The sequence below is a fragment of the Lipotes vexillifer genome, unplaced genomic scaffold (assembly GCF_000442215.2).
Source record: "Lipotes vexillifer unplaced genomic scaffold, Lipotes_vexillifer_v1.1 scaffold743, whole genome shotgun sequence".
Classification (NCBI taxonomy): Eukaryota; Metazoa; Chordata; class Mammalia; order Artiodactyla; family Lipotidae; genus Lipotes; species Lipotes vexillifer.
The window spans coordinates 1,227,097-1,247,253 of NW_006779070.1; the positions used below are offsets into that span (position 1 = coordinate 1,227,097).

Genomic DNA, 20,157 nt, shown 5'->3' on the forward strand with positions numbered 1-20,157 from the left:
TTTTGCGGTATGTGGGCCTCTCACTGTTGTGGCCTCTCCGGTTGTGGAGCACAGGCTCCGGACACGCAGGCTCAGTGGCCATGGCTCACGGGCCCAGCCGCTCTGCGGCATGTGGGATCTTCCCGGACCGGGGCACGAACCCATGTTCCCTGCATCGGCAGGCAGACTCTCAACCACTGCACCACCAGGGAAGCCCACCATGCAATTCTTTCCCAACGTGTCCCATGTCCAGATCCTCAAAGCCCCCAGAGCTCCCAGCCTCCTGACTCTCACCCCCTCTTCCTCCCATGCTCCTGTCATCACAGAAAGTCACAAAAAGGGCCGGCAAGGGTGAGGGTGGTGCAGCCATAAGGGGTGCTCACCTGCTTGGACAAGGATGAATTCCAAAGACTCCTGTCCGATGCGGTTCACTGCGGTACAGTTATAGTTTCCAAAATCATTTTCAGAGTCCGGGGTCACCTTTAGAAAGAAGGAGCTCTTGAGTTACGAGTGTCCCACGGAATGGCTCCCACCTCAGATCCTTATTTATTGAACTAAAATTAGTAGAGAACAGAATCAGTAAAGCTGCAGCCCAGCCTTAACCCAGAGAGAACAGAAAAGGGGATCATGGGAGAGGCACACTCTGCCTCCCAGGCCCCAATCTAGCTTCGGGGAGAAAAAGAGGGCCGAGGCTCACTTTCTTCCTCAGCCAGTGGCTCCCCTGCTCAGGACGTGCCAGAGAAGCAAGTGAGAAGATGCTAGCTGTATCCAGCAGCCTGCCCATCCTCGAACGGGGCCTCTTCCACCCTGCCCGCCGCCCCCATGTCTCACCTCCAGGTAGCTGGCGGACGGGGTGTTGTATATCTTGATGTTGCTGTAGTTGGAGCTTGGCAGCAGCTGGCCGTCTCGGAACCACGAGATTGTGGCACCGGGGTAGGCAAACACCTCGCAGGTGATGTTCACCTGGTTGCCCTCCCAAGTGTACACAGCCACAGGGCCCTGAAGCTTGGGGGCATCTGCAAAGAAGGACAACAGCTCTCAGGAAGACTGCCACGATTGTGACCCCTCCCCCCACTCCGTCTCCTGGCACCGGGAAGCTGGTCACGCCTTGAGGTTGAGCTGGTGCCAGGCGACAGCAGAGATCAGGGTCACTTCCCATGAGCTGCACAGGGAGACACGCAGACTGGTAAGAAGCCAGCGGATGACGTGAAGGGGTGCCTTGGGGACACAGCTTTGAAATGGCCAGGGGCCAACCACCATGGGCCAGGTCCTGGCAGCTGTTTCCCTCTGTCATCCTGACCCTGCACGGCCCTCCCTGCCCCCTGTCTTCCCACCGTTTTCCTCACATTGCACTTCGAGGTACACGGACTGGGAGTCCTGGCCGATGGTGTTGCTGGCGGTGCAGATATACTCCCCAGCGTCTGTGTACTGGATGCTCTTCAGGGTCAGGGACGACACGCGGGCATGGCTGCGCACCACCATGTGCCCATCCAGGGTCTGCCAGGAGGGGAGGGACAGCGTCAGGCCCGGGGCTGGGCGGGGCCAGGAGACCGGGCCATCACTGTCTGCGACCAGCCTCACAGCCCTCCGCTCTCTGGGCCAATGTCTGAGTCTAGCTTTAGGTACCAACTTGCAAGGAGGCTCCGGAGAGCACTATGGGAACTTGGGTGCATCCCAAACAGAAAATGGGACTTAGTTTACCCAAGCAGCCTAGCCTATGTGCCAAGGTTGGCTTGAGAAGGACAACCCAGGCCCCCAAGATGATTTGGTTGGCACATCTAAAATGGAAGCCAAAGTCTGGCCAGCAGGCGTTGCAGCTGCAACAGTCCTGCCTCGTGAGATTCGGGAAAACCTGCACTCCCGTCCTTTCCTTCTAGCCCCCTGCCCATCTGCCTGTTCCTTGGTGCATGCACACATAATGGGAAATCTGAATAAAAGAAATTATACAAGAAATCCATATTTCTGCAGATGCCTTACTTTCCTGGATGCTTAAAATAATTTCATTGAACAAAGTCCAACAATCTGGAGCTCAGGAGCTGTTGAGCTGGAAGTGAGGGGAACTGGGTCCCCTCTCCCGGAACAGAGAATCCCAGGCAGATTTGGGATCCTGGACACTATAGTCACCATATTCTAGCCCTTGACTCAAGAATTGTCTTCCTGCGTCTCTGGAATTACAAGAGTTGGTCAAACAGGGAATAAGCATATGAGCCCTGGGCAATGGGCACTGAAATATTTCCAAGAGGTTTCCCCCCTTGACACTCTTAAGTAAACTGGTTGCTGGCCTAGGAAGAGTCTAGGCATGCGGTCTGAGTTTAGACCCTCAAGAAAGCTGGCAATCTGAAGGAGGAGTCTAGCTCCTCGTAGGCTGGGCCATATGCTTTAAGTCCAGTGAGCGATATTCCATAGAGATAGACAGGCGGGTGCTCTGCATATCGCCCATCATCCCATGAGGCTGGGTCTTTAAAGAACTAAAGAACACCTGCCTCCGGGTTCTTTTTAGCTGCTGGTTTGGAAGCCCAAAACCCAGCACTGAAATATCATATGGCAGCCAGTTTGGGGAGCTCAAAAGCAAGACACCATTGGCCTTGACAGAAGCCTCAGATCTACCACAAAAAGTCCCATCACTGGTAGAGCTAATCTGTTTCATTCATTTAAGTCCCATCACATTCATATCCAGAAGCCAGAACACAACTGCCAGCAAAGAGGCAGAAAAGTCAAGCAAAACCATCACTACCTACTGCAGTGAGGGCCACCCCTCTCTGACAGGAACGCCCAGATGCCTTGGCTCTCAGCCTTCACGACGCCTGGAAGGCTGTGAAGCTGATGGGCTGAGAAGCTGCACCCCAGGGGATGAATGGGAGCTGACACAGGCAGCTGTGGAGCACTTGTCTCAAAAGTTTACAGTCATGCGCCAGACAAAATCTTGAAGCATCCCCTAAACTTGTGGCATCAGGAGTGTGAGGTCAACGCTGCAAGTATCTCTGAGGGCTGACCTGACCTGCTTGTCATTCCTATACTCCCAGCAGAATGAAGGCAGAGGGGATTCATGGTTCACCCCGGCCTTTCTGGTTATCTCAGTGAGATCACAGGTTCAGTCAACAGTGATGCCAGCCAGCGACTGAACTGTAATTTTTTGTCACACACCCAGGATTTGTCCTGGGGCTGCCACCACAAACACGGAAAACTGATCAGAATCTTTTGGAAGTCAAGAGAACATTTCCATAAGGAAGGATACAACAGCAAAAGATGCAAAGAAAGTCCTGTAGGTAAGAGAAGGACATTAACAAGTAACCACAAAGGGGGGCATGGCAGTTTTTACTCAGAATAATCTAGAAAATGGTCAAAGAGAAGCTCAGGCAATGGTTGCATTGACAGCCTTACTTTTTTCCCCCCTTCTCTCTGGTGTCCTTGTCTAAATTTCTCTCTGGAAAATTTTCTCATTTAATGATGTCAGCAGAGCAGTAGGCAGCCTTCCATAGAGAATTTTATTTTGCAGTGGCTCACAACAGGATTGATGATGGAATTATTTGCCAGATGCCCAGTTCTCCCTCCGAGGGGATGCAGACAGACTCCAGTGTGATTGGACTATCTCCCTCTGAAATGATTTACTCTGGCACCAGAACAAAGTCAGAGAGTGCCACCTCCAAGCCACCCAGACCACACGTCATGCTGATGGTCGAGACTCAAGGAGGAAGCAGATAAACTCTGGGCACGAATGAAAAGATTACTGTGGCAAGACCCGGTTTTGCAAAAACGTACGAAGGGCAAAATTATAATTGCTCTTCTCATCAAAACATTTTTGTCTCTCTTCTTGCAGGGAAAAGTCCTAAGGCTTTCCAGAACTTACAGAATGAAATCAGCCATAACCCAAGCCTTCTTTTGAGCTCATCTGGACTCACGGTCTTCATCCCTGACTGAGACAAATAGGAGGGAACGGAACTTCTGAGCCCCAGGGGGCAGAACTCACTTGAAAGTCAATTATGTCCAGAGCGAGATAACTTAAGATAAGGACACGTCTGCAAAATGGAGTGAGGTGTCTGTTTTCCTGGGAGTAAATCAATTACTTCCACTAATAATAACAGTTCTCTCAACATCTCCTTAATGCTCCCTGATAAATCTCAGCTCCTCTTCTAGCCCCGTCTAAATCTGAGTGACGGGGAAGATGCACAAGGCCAAGCAGAATGAGAGGGGTAGTGGCTCAGGAGTGGCTGATAGTTAACCCTTCTTTTCTCCCTTCCCCAATCCCAATGAGCCCATGACTTTTGGGCAATAAAAACACCCAGTCTGTGACAGCACTCCGGGGGAGTGTTTACAGGAGGCAAGTGTTTTAGCGAGGGTATGCACCTAACTACAGTCCCTACGACGTGGAGGAAGGAATGATACAAAGAGAGCTTATAATGAATTAGATTTGACGACGGCAGGGTGCAGAAACTAGCAACAGTGCCTGGGGACAGGCAGTCAGCTTTTAAATATTAAACGGCATTAAATATTTATAGCTATGACCTGAACACGTGAGTTATGTGTTCTGAATAATTATCATTTCCGAAAGACCGGAGGATGGGTTTACACAATTAAAATACAGTCTACAGGATTGCCATAGTCAGCATTTATAGTATTACACAATATAAAAGTTCCATCTGGAGAAAAGGCTACTTTTAAAAAAAGTATTTATAGGTTAGATTCTTGAACTTCATCTAAAACATACTGTTTTTTATTTCACTATCTGTCACTTAATCACACAAATCTGGTCAAGAATGATAGGCATGATCATCAGTAGGGTCTTGGGGATACAGCAATTCCATCTAAAGATTTATATTTAGCTTCAGTTTTCAGACTAAGTCCCACATTACCCAGACTGAAGCAAGCAGTCAGAGAAATTTCAAAGGCTAAATATGCTACTGACTTAAAAAAAAAAAAAAAAAAAGAACCATTTGTGACAAATCATTCTAATCTCATAAACTTAATGCTCTATAAAAGTAACATAGATATGTTTAACAATTTGGGAAAACCAATGAGAGATGTCATTTGCATTGCTCCGAGATGAGATGCGATGTGGTAATTTACCAAGACCAGTCATGATAAGATAAGTGAGCAAAAAGATGAGTTGAGCTGGAAAGGTAAGGGCTTGAGTGGGTTTTTAGATCATTAACTCTGTGACTTTATGATCCAAAGCCACATCAACCAGGTAAGAGTCAAAAAAATTGCATCATTTCAAAATGCCTGGCCTGGGAGTTGGGGCCATTTATTTCTCTAAGTATAATTACCTGGATGTGATTTTATCAGCACCAGCAAGAGAATAAGATCCAGTTTTAGGAAATAATAAGGATTTGTTCATCCACTCCCAACACAGCTTGTTTGCTCATCCTAAAGTGACACTATTGCTAAGTAATATCTACCACTATTGACCTATTCTTTAATCTAACTAAATTACTGATTAGTTTTAGCATGTCTGGTTATTAAACTGCAATGGTGAGTTGAACTGTAATGCTTTCAGAACTACAGACTGGCTAGTGGTCAGGTAAGCTATACCTCTTGCTTCTCTGGTCGAGTCCACGAAGCCTGTAGAGAACAAGATATAAAACACAACAAGAAAGCAGTAAAATTTTACAACATGTTGCTTTAGAGAATTGATGTATCACACTGCATTCCGTGCACATGCAGCTTCTTTTTAATTCAGAACGTTTTCTCAAGGCCCACTTTCAACAGTGTGTTTGCTACCCAATTTAATTTAGGATTTAGCTTATGTTCAGCTTTCTTCCCCCACTTATGCACATTAAGATGTAGAATTCAAAGGTAAAGCCTTTCCTAATCTTTGGAAGACGTACATATGGATACCAGCAGATATATTAGACTGCTCCTGTTCCAAAACACCTTGAATATTCCTTGTAATATTGGGTGATACTCTACTAGTTCTAACCACACAATCTAGAGATACTTCTAGAGTAGGTTTCCTCCTTTGGATTTTATTGGACAGCTTATCACCAATATACTATTTTGTGCTCATGCATTTTGTAACTCTTCGCATGCATTCTATTAAAAATCAGATTTTTACTTTAAAAAAAGGAACAAAGAAAGGAGCAGAAGGGTACATTAGGAATGAGTAGTATGCCCTTAAGACAGGAAGCTTTGAGGATATTGAACTCTGAGTGCTATGGTACGTTCCAGTTGGTTCTTAAAGGCAGAGGGACGCCCAGATGACATGCAGGCTTAAGCGTTCACTGTCGTCATCAAAGATGGCATTCACAAAGCGGGTTTAGGTATTTTCCTACCCACATCAAGATTTTTATTTATCCAGCACTGGGGAATCTACTAAGCTTACAGTTTTTCTGATTTCATGCGGGGAGTCAAAACTATCATACATGCATTATTCTTTCATTAGATGGCATGACTGCCTGATTGTCCCTCATGTTCAGATGTAAGAAGGATAGAAACGACGCCAGAGACACAGTAATGCAATCCCGAGAATGCAAATGAGTTAGCAAACATTCAGTAAGAGTCCACTAAATGCAAGGAGCTTTTATAAGACATGAGGATGGAGATGTTGAATTATGTCACATGATGTTGGCATGAAGAAGAAAGTGAGAACAGAGGAACACGCATAGACCAAGGTAACAGCGGGCCAACATGTCAAATGTGGTTGCCGTTTCCACATCACTTAGAAGCTTGTCTGTCACATGCCAGGGCTGCATGAATCAAGATAAGTTTCAGGGGCCCTATCATATGGACTTGTTCGTTTTTCAGATACGATTCTTCCTGTGTCTCTCCTAACTTACTGTGGTTTTGTGGCTTTTAGAATAAGTAGGTGCTAGTAACACAATGCTTATAGTAGCCTGACCTTCTACCTGTGTGCCTGGTAGGATAACAGGATATATCTTGACCCTGATCATTTGATGAAGGCATGTAGCCCACTTTAAGACAACCTGATATGCAAATATACATACTTAAAACCTAAACTAGTATATGATTAGCAGTGCTCCCAAAACCGTTAGTTCCAGTTTCTTTTAATATTTGCATGTTTTATGATCTTACACACAAGTCTGTAGGAGTATGTATACAAATTAAAGTGAAGTGAAGTGATAGACACTTATCCTAAGTATTCCCTGTTATACTTCTGCCCACATTCTGGATAAACTAGACTCCAGCTGCTCAATGCAGGCACCTTTCCCAATGTTTAAGAGTGAGCACCTGTTTTACACTGAATGAGGAATTCTCTCTGGTGAAAAGAAACTTCGGTTTCTAGGGAATCCAGAATTTCAGAAGGTTTCTCTTTTTTGTAGGACATTCTGTTTACTCAGAATTCAAGGTTCATGAAATGCCTTTCACTTATTTCTATCTCTTCTGATCTCAACTCTTTGCTCCTCTCCTTCTCCTTAGACATTAAGGCCTCACAAGCCTTTCCTTCCCAGTCTCTTCAAAGGCACTGATACGTTCAAATGAGCACCCACCAGACTTGTTCTGCCAGGGAGAGAGTATGTAAATTACCATCAAGGGCTCTCACTCAATATGTAAATGGTACCTGGAATTTGGCACCACTCACTGTGGCTCTTTAGAATACCTGGCAATTTAAAAAATGAGCCTCGATAGGATGGGTAATAAAATGATGTGGATGCACAAACTTTCTTTGTATCTGCAGTTACCACAATGACCTCCATACACATTGATCAAACTGACCCATTACGGTATTCAAATATTTTTGTCAACAGACTAGTGACCGCTAAGAAATGGATTAACTTTCAGACAGATGATCTCCCCTAATGATCTTAGTGACCCAAACTTAGCCTAGCTATTACCATTTGTTGAGTGAAACCAACTCAACTAGCTGAAGTCGAACAGATTGATTATAATCCATCTTAAATGAGTGACTAGACTAAACCTAGAGACATTGTCAAAGACAGAGTGTGACTTTTGGGCTCAGTGCACTGTTTTTTGCTTTTCTTCCCTTCTTTTTTAAAAGAAGAACATCCGTATTCCGTTAGAAAGTCACCACAAGCCTATGAATGAAAGCCTTTTCTCCCCTCTCCTCCTAAAAAGGATTAACACTAGATTCAACTAAGCAGTGAAGCAAAAGACCAAGCTGCTTTAATCAGCTTCTGTTGTCACTAACTTTATTAAAGGAAGCATTGAGCCTTCCATGAAAGTCATCAGAATCATAAGAGAGCACCAAGGCATTATGTGCTCCACCTCCTGAGCCACTCACCCCAGGGAAGCGCTGGTGGCATTCTAAGGGCTCTGTACTTGACCATGTTCCAGTCAACATTTTTATCAGTGACTTGGACAAAGATATTTTCACCATCGACTACTATACACCATTACTTTTAACCAACATAGATAAAACAGGGGGGACCTACATTGGTTGAAATGCCCTGGACCCAAAGAACTCTAAGGACACTTCTGATGAAAGCCAGTCCTGACTGGTCAGAAAGATGGACTAAAATAGTCGTTCTCAAGCCAAGGAGTGTTTCCGTATGTGATGCTTTTGGTAACGACAATGATTAGAGTTGGTTACTAACATTTAAAGGGAAGGGACTAGGGATGTTAAATATCTTGCAAGGCACAGGACAGTCCCAGTGAAGAAAGAGTCTTCCCAAACTGTCATTTGTGACCCCCACTGAGAAATACTGGGTTGCAACAAACAAAACAATTTTTAATAGAAATAAATATAAAATTCTACATTATTGGTTAAGCAATCAATTGCATAAGGACAGGACAGGACAGGGGATATGCGGCTTAAATGCAGTTCAACAGGAGACAACAGAACGAGGAAACTGCTAAAGGGTTAACGTGATGTTGACAGCATGTCAGTGTCCAGATCAAGGGAGCAATGAGCCAGGAAGTCTGCATTAGCTATATTGGGCACCACAAAGTTATAGGGGACACTAGGGAAGTGAAGCTCTCTAGTACAGGATGACTAGAAAGGTGAAGGGTGTGGAAACCGTAAGATGAGAGCAGCAGTGAAAATAACCTGTTACAGGGCAGAAGGCTGGCTAAAGGAAAACTGGAGAGCTAGTTAATGGCTCTCACACAAAGGACTGAGTTGTAGGGGCTGGGAGGATGAGAAGTGGCAGGGGCAACGAAGCAGGGCCTCTTGACCATCAGTGTTGGCCACCTGACTGCAAAGAACTGACACTGTCACCCTTCAAGCAGGGGCTGAGTGACTTTTTGGCAGTGAGACTAGATAACCTCCAAAGGACCCTTCCTTCCAACCTTCTATGATTCTGGCAGGTTATGTGATCTACTTTCTCAGGAGGCTTCTTTCCTTTCCCAGGAGAAACAATTGGCTATTCTTACTGCTCAGCGCGTAGTCTTGGCTTTAAAAAGAAAACTGTTTTCTTCCCCTCCTATAATTCTGTGACTCTAATAATCTTGATACCTAATTATCAACATGTATAATGCAACTTCAGCTGGAGGAGAAAAGGAGGAGCAGCTGCCAAAGTAAAAGTGAAATTTATTATCTGGAGACCACCTGGCTCACGAATAGGCCATCTCTGTTTCCTTAATTTTTAGCCGCCCCCAGTATAAGATGTCTATCATGCCTCTCTGATGTCAATATGTAATGAATAGAAATACCAATTTTTCTATACAGCGTTTCGTTTAGGCAAATATGCTGATCTGGGGTCATATCACTGGCCAATTTGGAAGGCTTGTTCTAACATTGATTCATTCATGTTGCAGTAATGTCACTTGAAGGCGGTCCACAGTTAAAGAAAGTGCAACACAACCTATGTGGCTGGGCTTAAATAATTATCTCAGATTGAGACTAATGATCTACACTGATAATTGAACTATGCAAAGCCTACGTGGCTTGAGATGGTCTCTGCTAGACACCTTTGGTTTTAATATTTAGGAAGTATGAGTGTGTATTAATGCCTGGTTTTTTGTTCTCATTCTATAAAAATGAATTCACAGATACAAGCCAGTAGTGCCCACCTATTAAAGGACCTGAGGTAGGCACAAATCTTAATAACTCTTCTGGTCTAGCTTAACCGTTGAGCTACTCCTAGGAAAGATATAGAATTTAAAACCATCATTCATCTGGGGTAGATGTTATTTCTGTCCTTCCCTCTAGATCAAAGATACACACTGGGTCATTCTGGACAAATCTACTCTCAAGCCTGATGTAGAAAAATCTGCCAAGTGGCAGCCCTGTGCTTTAAGCCTTGAAATGTACATTCAATCCACGTAACACACACGATGGAAGCTAAAATCTGAGCTGAGGGTTTAATTCCAATGTTGATAAAGTATCCAAGTAAACTCTACATTACTTAATTCAGTTGGTTTTCACAATATCAAACAGCATATGCAAGTTTCAAAAATACTTAGCAGTTCCTCGGTTGAGTTTTTGTTAAGTTGAATTCAACTCTGGAGGTAAAACTTGCAAAAATTAATGGGTTTTTTTGGAACAGCAATTTCTGTTCCTCTTGATTTAGTTTTGTTTTCTATTAGTAGGAGAGAAATCAGTTCTTCAAATGCAAATCCCAAATTTGGCTCTGAAATTTCACACTATCCCTTTTTAGCTTGAAGTCTACCCTCTCTAGGGATTTCCTTCAGGCAGGCAGAAGAGTGAAGATCTATCTTTTGTGACATTCTAGTCAATCAGCAAAATCCATTACAAATGTTCTTTAAAGCTAAGGCCATTACTCCTTGAATAGGTGACAAAGCTCTGGCCAACTAAAATGAAGCCCATTACTACAGCATATATGACACGAGATTGGAGAAGTGCCATAAGAAGGTTTAAGTTGCTTTAAAACCAAGCTTCTTCCTCCCCCTGTCTTCTGGCCCCCACTCAATAGCGAGAGGCTGCCTGATGTGGGGTTACCTCAATTTTTATAGACTGTTAATAATAGAGACAGCTTTCCAGTGGCCTATAAATCCATGTGCTTGAAAGCTAAATCTTCCCAGTCATTTACATTTGCCAGGAAGGTTGCTATAATGTTCTTCACCTCTCAGAGAGTATATTGTAGAACCTGGTGTAATCATCCTCACGTAGAAACTGCTAATTATTTTTGCCTTTAGAACAAAACGATATGCAAGTGTGGCCGAGAATACAGGCAGACACAAAGGCAACCAAGCTTTTGTGCATATAGTGCATGTAGAGCATGAACATACAAATCACAAGGAGAAGAATTAATAGGCTCATCATGATCCCTATCAGTTCCGGGACACGTTTCCCTGGGTGCTCCTGAGATGATGCTAATATCACCCAGTGCACTGGGACCTTGACTTCCCTTGTTCCTCCCAGCTCCATAACCTTGGTTTGAAAATCACTATCCCCTTCCTCCTTCCAACGTCTAACCTAACCACACCCACTACCATCACACCCCTGCAAATCCATGCAAGGAATTGTGCCCCTTCCATCTCAAGGGGATGCTGAGAAGGCCACAGCCAGGGCAGGCTGGAGGAGGGGGGCCATAGGACCTGGCTGCAGCCTCCAGTGACCGCATCCTATTTTCTGGTTCACCAAAGAGGACTGGGCATGGGGCAGACTCAATCCACGTAGAGTCTGCGTTCCACGGCCCTGAAACTCTTAGGTGACATTATACCTTTTCTTCACTGCTGATGTTTCGGGTGGATGTTCTCCAGGTGATTGAGGGAATGGGGTCTCCTGAGGCTTCACAGGTAAGTGTGACCTGTTCCTCTAGTTCCATGGCAGTCTGGTTCTCTACGTAGGTGATTTTGGGTTTTGCTGAAAAGATAGAACACTTCCATGAGTTTGACAATTTTTTAGCTTTCCAGGTTTGAATTATAAAGGCACCATTCAACAAAGGTTATCAACTTATTAATCATAAGACCCTGTTCTAGGTGTTGTATGAGTTAACGAGCTGAACCCTCCCAGCAGCTTACAATGGAGCAGGCATATGACGACACCAAAGTGACAGTGATAACGTCCCGTATGGGGAGAGCGCCGAGGGTGGTGGTGCAGGAGGCCTGAGCAGAGGAAGAGCTCTCCTCTGGCTGAGTCTTCATGAGGAGACAGTTTGGGGGCTGTCTTTGGGGCTGGGTTGTGAGATTTTCAGTACGTGGAACTTTGGGTGGACACAGAGTCATTCCGAGTGTAGAAAGGCATGTGAATGAAAGCAAAGAAGCAAGAATGTGTGGAGAGAGGGTGGGGAAGAGAGCAGAGCGTCAGGGTCTGCGTGTCTGTGCCTCAAAGCAGTGGGAGACAGTGCTGGACCCAGGCAGAGTATCTTGATTGCCCGGTTACAACTCTGGCTTGAATTTTATCCCCTGCCTGGTGGAGACCCACTGACAGTGTTTAGCCAGAGGAATGAAATGCTCATTTGTATTAAAGGAAGGTTAATCTAGGCAAAACTGAAGATGGAGAAAACCTGAAGGTGGGAAAACCAACCTGGAAGCGCTGGCATTGCCCCAGATGTGACGCAATACAGTCCTGAACGTCTTCTCGGGGGTGGGTGGTGGGAACGGAGGAGAAAGGGCAGCTTCAAGAGAGATGCTGAAGGAAGGCTTTACAGGAAGTGGAAGCAAACAGAGGGAAAGTAGAGATGGGAAGAATCCAAAGAAGAAATTAGGAGTCCAAATGACTCAAATTCTTAATACCTGAGAGGGTTGTGTTAGCACTAACTCAAGCAAGGAAATGTGGTGGGTGACTCACTGGGGGCTGGGGAGTGGGTTGGGGCTTGGGAATAAGATGAGTTGAGATGAGCTCATTTCCCAAATGTTTGGGGTAATGCAAGAAAGCACAAGCATTTGAAAGCTGAGTTTAAATGTAAAAACATTAGAGAAAATTGAATTTTCCCAATTTAAAACAATTATCCTCTGAAATCCATCGAAGAGAAAAGACAACACTGCACAAATATAACTTATTTCACTAACAGAGAAAAAGGCCAGGCTAGATAAACAAACAAACAATAAATAAATCAGAATTATGGATAACTTTTGAAAGAATTACATTTCCTTTATATTCAAATTCATACAGTAACTCCAAGTAGACTATTAAAACTACTGCCTATTATATATCCTCCAAGTTGAGGCCTTAATTGTGTTGTAATAAACAGAAACCAATGATGGAGCTGTGCATTTTCTGTAGCAAATATCTGCTGCTATATAAGATGACTCATTTAGTTCAAATATTCTCCTACAGTTAATCTGTACTAATGGCCTGCTGATAGCAAATCCTTTTTCAAAAAATAAATAATTAATTAATTAATTTTGGGGGGCTATGCTGGGTCTCTGTTGAGGTGCACGGGCTTCTCTAGTTAGTGGTGCCCGGGCTCCAGAGCGCTGGCGGGCTCAGTAGTTGTGGTGCGCGGGCTTAGTTTCCCCGCGGCATGTAGGATCTTAGTTCCCCAACCATGGATCGAACCCGCGTACCCTGCACTGGAAGGCGGATTCTTGACCACTGGACCACCAGGGAAATCTCCGCAAATCCTTTTCTTTTTTGAAATGTATTTTATTGTGGTAAAAGTCATATAATATAAAGCATACTATTTTAGCTATATTTAACTGTACAGTTCAGTGGCACTAAGTACATTCACATTGTTGTACAACTCTCACTGTTATCCATCTCCCGGATTTTTCACTTTTCTAAACTGAAACTCTGTCATTAAACACTAACTCCCTATTCCCCCTCCCTACCCCCGACCCCCCAGCCCCTGGCATCTACCAACGTACTTTCTGACTCTATGAGATTCCACTTACACGAGGTACCTAGAATAGCAAATCCTTTTTGGTGGCTAGCACCCAGGCACATCTCAATCCAATGTGGTCAAATGATTACAAATTTGAACTGATGGAGCCCACATGAGTGAGGTTTTCCCACAGGAAGGTTCTGTGTCTATCTTGATCAATAGAACTTTCAAGGAGGTTATAACTCATATTGGACGGAGTAAGTGTTAAGTGTGTTGAACAGAAGGTTTTAGAGAGGTAAAATAAAAGTTGCATTTCTCTACTGTTAAAATCACAGATTGAAAAGTTAAAAAATCAGCCAAACAACTGAATTCACTGAACTGATAGTTGGTCTGGGGTCTGGAGACAGCCACAGGAAGGCTGACTTTCTGGCCTCTTAGAACCTACATGGACATTGTGATCCAGACAGTGTTTGCTGACCTTGTCCCACTCCACAGTGCTTTGTCCTGGCAGCAAAAGGTTAGCAGAAGACAGACAAGGGACAGTTAACATCTATTAATAATATCTGGTCTTGGTGACTCCATTTCCCAGATGGTTATAAAAGTTACACTGTGTAAGTCTTTGAACAAGGCAAATATATATTCTTGTTAAAAACATTATCAACAATGGCTAATTTTGTATGGGCTACAGAGGCTGTTGGAAGGAAGGCAAGCTTCTCGCTGGTAACTTATTCCTTTCTGCACTTCAGAAGCAATGCTATTGTTGGAGCTAACTGAAGGCTTAGAATGCTGCCTTGGAAATAGGATAGCAATACCATTTATTGTCCAAATTGGGGCATTCTGGAGAGTGAAAGTCATGCTCTGAATAATTACTCTGGGACAATGGGCTTCACTGAGCAGACAGGGACAGATTTGGGGTCATCCTGCTAATGAAAGCTTCCTTCCTTCTGAACACCAGCATCTAGAAGAATCTCTCCAGGTTTTATCTGTGGATGGTATGTGCACCATCTTAAAGATCCTCCGTTCTCGGCCCTTGTGACTTTGGATCCCTGTTTTGTTCTCTACCTGCCGCCACGGGACTTAATGCCTTAGAATGTTCCATTGCACCTCTCCCCACGGACCCTCCTGTGAGCACAGCTGTCTTTGTGAGTTTTCTAAGCATGCTTACTCTCTCCATCTAGCACATCCATGGCTCTGCACCCAGCCACTGAGGGCCAGACTTGTCTACTCTAACTCCAATCCAGGGTCCTGCAAGGCCAAGGAGGGCTCCAGGGCCCCTGCTTCCCTGCACTGAGGTGTTGGGCATGACAGGGTACCCCTTCGTTCAGGAGCCTGTTTGTCCCTTGCTGTAACTCACAAGGGCTGCTTTGGTCCTAAGGGGTCAGCTAAGCAAAGCTTCTGCCCACTGGTGAACCTGCCTCAGACCACAGCACCATGAGGCCTCAAGAGCATTCGTACGAGCATAATAAGAATCTGTGGAGACAAAAGCACTCTTCAGAAGGGCCCAGGGGAGGCGAGCAATGGAAATTCACTGCCGAGTTTAAAGGAAGGTAGGCTGCTCTTAGTAAAAAGAGCTTCTGGCTGATAACTAGGGCAGTGCATGCTAGAACACGTCCCTTTCTTAGGAAAAAATGGTATTACTTAGGATAATTACGATAGTCCCTAATTTAGATATGTCTCTTACACACTAATTGCGAGCCCTTCTTGAAGTCACAGTTCTGAGAACTTGTTTACTATCTAAGCTACAGGCTTCTTTCCTCCTCTGCCTCATTGCTGTAACTCTGCTGCTTCTGAGGAACCTACCGCATTTCTCCCCAGATGCTGGTCCCCGATGGCAAGGTAGAAGGCAAAGGAGAGGGAAAAAGGGGCTGAAGAAAGATGAAGTCCCAACTAGCTAGCCCTCCCCGACCGGGCTCCCAGGCCTTAGTACCAATCTCCAAAACCCATGGGGAGGCCAGAAGGAGGAGGAGAGAAAGGAGGTCAGGAATGTGGAATGAAGAGAGAAAGGAGGGTACACATGGGGTACCAGGTTGCTTCAAGGAGACCATGTGAACTCTCCTCAGGATGTTACAGAGGAGGATGGGGCCCAGATTAGAGGTGGATGGGGCCCGGAGGACGGGGCGTCTATGATCCTTTCACCTGTCTCTGCAGGAGTCAGCCCACATCTCCTTGTTTGCTCTACTGGGCTGCCTAATGAACATTCTCCCAGCTGCAGTCTTGGGAAAGAACTGTGGTAGTGGAGTGAGAGAGAGAGAGAGAGAGAGAGAGAGAGAGAGGGAGTGTGTGTGTGTGTGTGTGTGTGTGTGTGAGAGTGTGTGTGTGTGTGTGTGAAAGAGAATGTGTGTGTGTGTGCATGAGAGAGTGTGTATGAGAGAGTGTGTGTGAGAGGGAGTGTGTGTGAGAGTGTGTGAGAGTGTTGTGAGAGAATGTGTGTGTGCATGAGTGTACGAGAGTGTGAGAGGGAGTGTGTGTGAGTGTGTATGAGAGTGTGTGTGTGACAGTGTGAGTGTGAGAGTGTGTGTGAGTGTGTGAGAGAGAGTGTGTGTGTGATGCAGGAGGGAATCTGTGGCGAGGGAGGAGGGTGGAAATACAAATCCTGCCATCCCACAGTTCCTGCATCCTACTTTCCCTGCCTCCTTCCCTGGACTCACCCACCCTTTTCACCTTAGCACAGCCCCACATGGCTCTTGACGCTACACATTCCTCCTTCCTGGGGCAGCCATCGCCACCAGAGAGGCCTGGAACAGAAGCCAAGATCTCTTCTTGACCAGCCAAGTTAGAACTGAGTGTACTTCCGTAGAGAAACCACGTAACCCATGGAGTTAAAGGCAGAATCCACTAGTCATTCCATATGGAATTCAGACGTAATATGTGTTAAACTGGGTTTCATGGAGGAGTGACCACCATTGCTAGCCCAGGGAATGGATGTGAAAGCTTGGGTTTGAGTCCCGGCTCCTTGGGTAGGACACCTAATCTCTCTGCGCTCAATTTCCTCACTTGCAATATGGGGATAAAAATTAAATCTACCTCATAGGATTGTGATGAGGTTAAAAGAGGTCATTTATGGACAGTAGTTCACATACAATGTGCTAGGCACATTATACATGCTCACTTTGTGTTGGGTATTATTATTATTACTTTGTGGAGCTGATATCTAAAAGAAGTTCCTAAAGACAAGTGATTACATGTTTCCAGGTTCATCTCCCTGCCACATACATTATGTTTCATTCATATAAAACTAATTATGATTCCCTCATTTATTCAAACACGGGTGTCTATTATATGCCAGGTGATGTTCTAGGCCCTGCGGGTATGCCTGTGAGTGGAGCAGACACAGTCCTCGTTCACAAGTTCACATTCACCACAACATTGGCTCTTCCGGCCTCGATGCCTGTGTGGCCTGCCCTGAAAGGCTTGTCCACCTCTCCTGCATCTGGGAAACTCCCACTTGGGAAAAGCATATCATCTTCGAACACTTCTCTAACTTCTGTCACACAGGGCCAGAAATCAAATCTTTTCTTATAAAACACTGTGCATATTGCTATTATGAAGTCATTATAATGGGTTATTAAGAATTTCAGCACTGATTATCTCCGTTAGCCTGTGAAGCCACTGATGAGAACAGAGTGCCTGTTATTCATCTTCGTAACCTGGGCAATGGCTGGGCCCACAGCTGGTACTCAAATGCTGTTAACTGACACCATATGTTATAATTTATAGGCTTATATGTTTATGTCCCTTTTTGTGCTTCTCAGGGTCAAAAGGCCATATCTTACTCATCTCTGTAGCCCCTCACCCAGCAACAAGGGCGCTTAGTAAATATTTGTGAAAATTAAGGAATACATTAACAAATGCATCTGTCTTTCACCTAGAAAAGCTTAAAATCAGAGTGACTGGGGTAGATAAGTCAGAATCAAAGAAAAGACTGTCAAGAATATTTTCCAAGAAGTTTAGCTTCACTTTCAAGTATGTACAGTTGACTTAGACCAAACTGATAACCTGTTTCTAAGCCCATTAATTAATTGTCATTAATGAGTAAATGGGATTCATCTGGGATAGCGGGTCCAATTGCACATAAACGCTTGATTTTCAAAGGTCTATGTTTACAAACATCAATGAGTTCTCCTGATCAGGCTAAATAGGTGGGTCCCAGGCAGGTTCCCAAAGCGCAGGTGCTGGAACCACCAGGGAGCTGGGTGTGCCAGGGCTGCCCCTGCAGTGTCTGTACTCTGGCAGCACCGCCTACGGTGGACTCGCTTATCTGTGTTTTTAAAAAAGATGGGCAGACAGAGCTGAGAGCCACTAGGTTAAACATCTCTCTGCCACAAATTTGTTTGTCAAAGTCAGGTCAAAGTGCATTTCAGCTCTAAATGAATGGAAGTTAACTGAATTTATAGAGACGAAGTGAGTAGAGATATGGACATTCTTTTCATGACTTTTATGACCCTGCTTCACACAGGCCAGGGAAAGAAGAAATAGAGACAGAGGCAGCCACTTGGTCACTAATATTTAGCAAGGGCCTATTCCAGAGTCTGGCGCTGTTTGGAATGCCAGAGATAAAGTGACGTATAAGAGTGGAGGCAGGAGAAATAACTCCCCAAACCAGTATGTAAATGAGACGAGTTTAGGTACCGAGAAGGGCACTGAAGAAGAGATGGGTGGGGTGAAGATAAGGGAGATGCACTGGCCAGAGCAGGGAGGGAAGGATTCACTGAGAAGCTGATCTGAGTGATGCACTGACATCTGGATTAGGGATGACACGAGGGCGGCTCCCGGGGGATCTGGGGCAACGATATTCCAAGCAGAAGCATCTAGTGTAACAGCCCTGAGACGGAGAACAAAGCTTAGTGTGTCTGAGGGAGAAGTAGGGGGCTTCCGGGCTTGGAGAGCTTTAAATGTAGAGCACGGCAGAGGCATGATGAGGTCAGGAAGGAAGCCAGGGGCTAGCTCAGATCTGGCCTCTGTTGACGGCAGGGAGTCTGGATTTTATTCTGGTTGCAATAGGAAGCCATTGGAGGATCTGAAACAGAGCGGTGGCGCTTAAGGTTATTCTGGCTACTGTGAGTGGGAGGGGCTGAACTAGGGCCGACGTGGTGAAGCTGGCAAGAAGTGGGGTAGGTTCCCAGGCAGAGTGGACAGGGTCTTGCTGATGGACTGTGTGGGGTAAGCGGCACTGTGGCAGAGGGGTGACCTTGAGCCCCCTGTCCTTACCAAAGACCTTGAGGTGGATGGACGCATCCTGCTCGCCGGCCTTGTTCTCGGCGATGCAGACGTACTCGGCCTCGTCGTTCTTGTCCACCTTCCGGATGGTCAGCTCAGAGCTGTCGTCGCTGAAGAGGTACTTCTCCTCCTCATTCTCTATCTGCTCCCCGTCCCTGCAGGGCACGGAAATGTAAAGGGCCGTGATTTTGACTACAGAGCTAAGAGGTTAATTTTTAATTAGTTTCCATTAAACGCAGACCGAGCCCACGCGAAAGACGGAATCTTCGCAGAACGTTAAGACGCCAAATTGTATTTCCTCGTGATTCCTCTTACCCAAACCTCCGATTCCGCCCAAGGGCTGCAAATTGCGCCCCCCGAAATTCCCAAGAGAACCTCTGGTTCTGCCCCACAAACTGAAAATGGAGGAATCCAAATGCACACACAAGGCAAGAGGACCCGACAGAAAAGAATCCATTCTGCACCCAGAGCTGATGCTCCCCAGCCGCCCACCCCTGTTCGCTTGAAACGCCAGCGCAGGACAGGCCCTGCAAGGCCTCCTTCTCCACTAGTCAGTGATAAAAAGCACGAGCCAGTTTCTTACTTTGTCCAGCTCATGGTGGGTTCTGGGAAGCCTTCGGCATCGCACGCCAGGGTGACGGACTGGCCGAGGTTGGCGGTGGCGTTCACTATGCTCTGTCTGGCCTGGACGGTGGGCGGCACTGAAGGAAAGAAGGACTGTCAGGGGTGGCGGGGAAGACTTGGAAGGACCCGCTGGCCTGGAGAAGAGGCACTTCCGGGAGACCCCAGGTCAGACGGTCGAGAGTCCTGAGCACAGTTACTATAAGGGATCTAAGTTCAGGTGTGCACTAAATAATTACTGTAAACTGGATCAATAATTCATCCACAAATGCACATTAGTACTTTTCAACAATATATAGTATTGTTATACGTATAACAATATATAATATTGCTTTTCAATAATATAGATTTAGAAGCTATATTAGTATGTTTTGTTCATTTTACAATGGTATTCTATTTACAGTGGCTATTTATCATTATATATTTTCTTAATCAATGCATACCAATCTTACAACTACCATGATTGATGGAACTTGACTTTCAAAAGGGGGCTCTTGGGCTTCCCTGGTGGCGCAGTGGTTGAGAGTCCGCCTGCCGATGCAGGGGACGCGGGTTCGTGCCCCGGTCCGGGAAGATCCCACACGCTGCGGAGCGGCTGGGCCTGTGAGCCATGGCCGCTGAGCCTGCGCGTCCGGAGCCTGCGCTCCGCAACGGGAGAGGCCGCAGCAGTGAGAGGCCTGTGTACCGCAAAAAAAAAAAGAAATAGAAAAAGAAAAGGAAATGAAAGTCATCCTAATCAGAAAGGAAGAAGAAA

General features: G+C 45.6%; 1 protein-coding gene across 7 annotated transcripts in view; it reads right to left on the minus strand.

Annotated features, from left to right (window-relative positions):
* The window catches only part of NCAM1 (neural cell adhesion molecule 1), a 328,666-nt gene that overhangs the window by 42,894 nt on the left and 265,615 nt on the right, over positions 1–20,157 (minus strand). For 5 of the 7 annotated variants that reach the window (XM_007452219.1, XM_007452218.1, XM_007452217.1 and 2 more), the window contains exons 6-11: positions 19,366–19,483; positions 18,774–18,937; positions 11,520–11,662; positions 1,326–1,476; positions 811–995; positions 363–459 (exon numbers count right to left, since the gene is read on the minus strand). In XM_007452219.1, coding sequence (XP_007452281.1) covers positions 363–459; positions 811–995; positions 1,326–1,476; positions 11,520–11,662; positions 18,774–18,937; positions 19,366–19,483 — 858 coding nt within the window. Of the gene's footprint in view, positions 1–362; positions 460–810; positions 996–1,325; positions 1,477–5,508; positions 5,539–11,519; positions 11,663–18,773; positions 18,938–19,365; positions 19,484–20,157 lie in introns of all 7 variants that reach the window. The other 2 variants (XM_007452216.1, XM_007452215.1) reach the window with 1 other exon arrangement.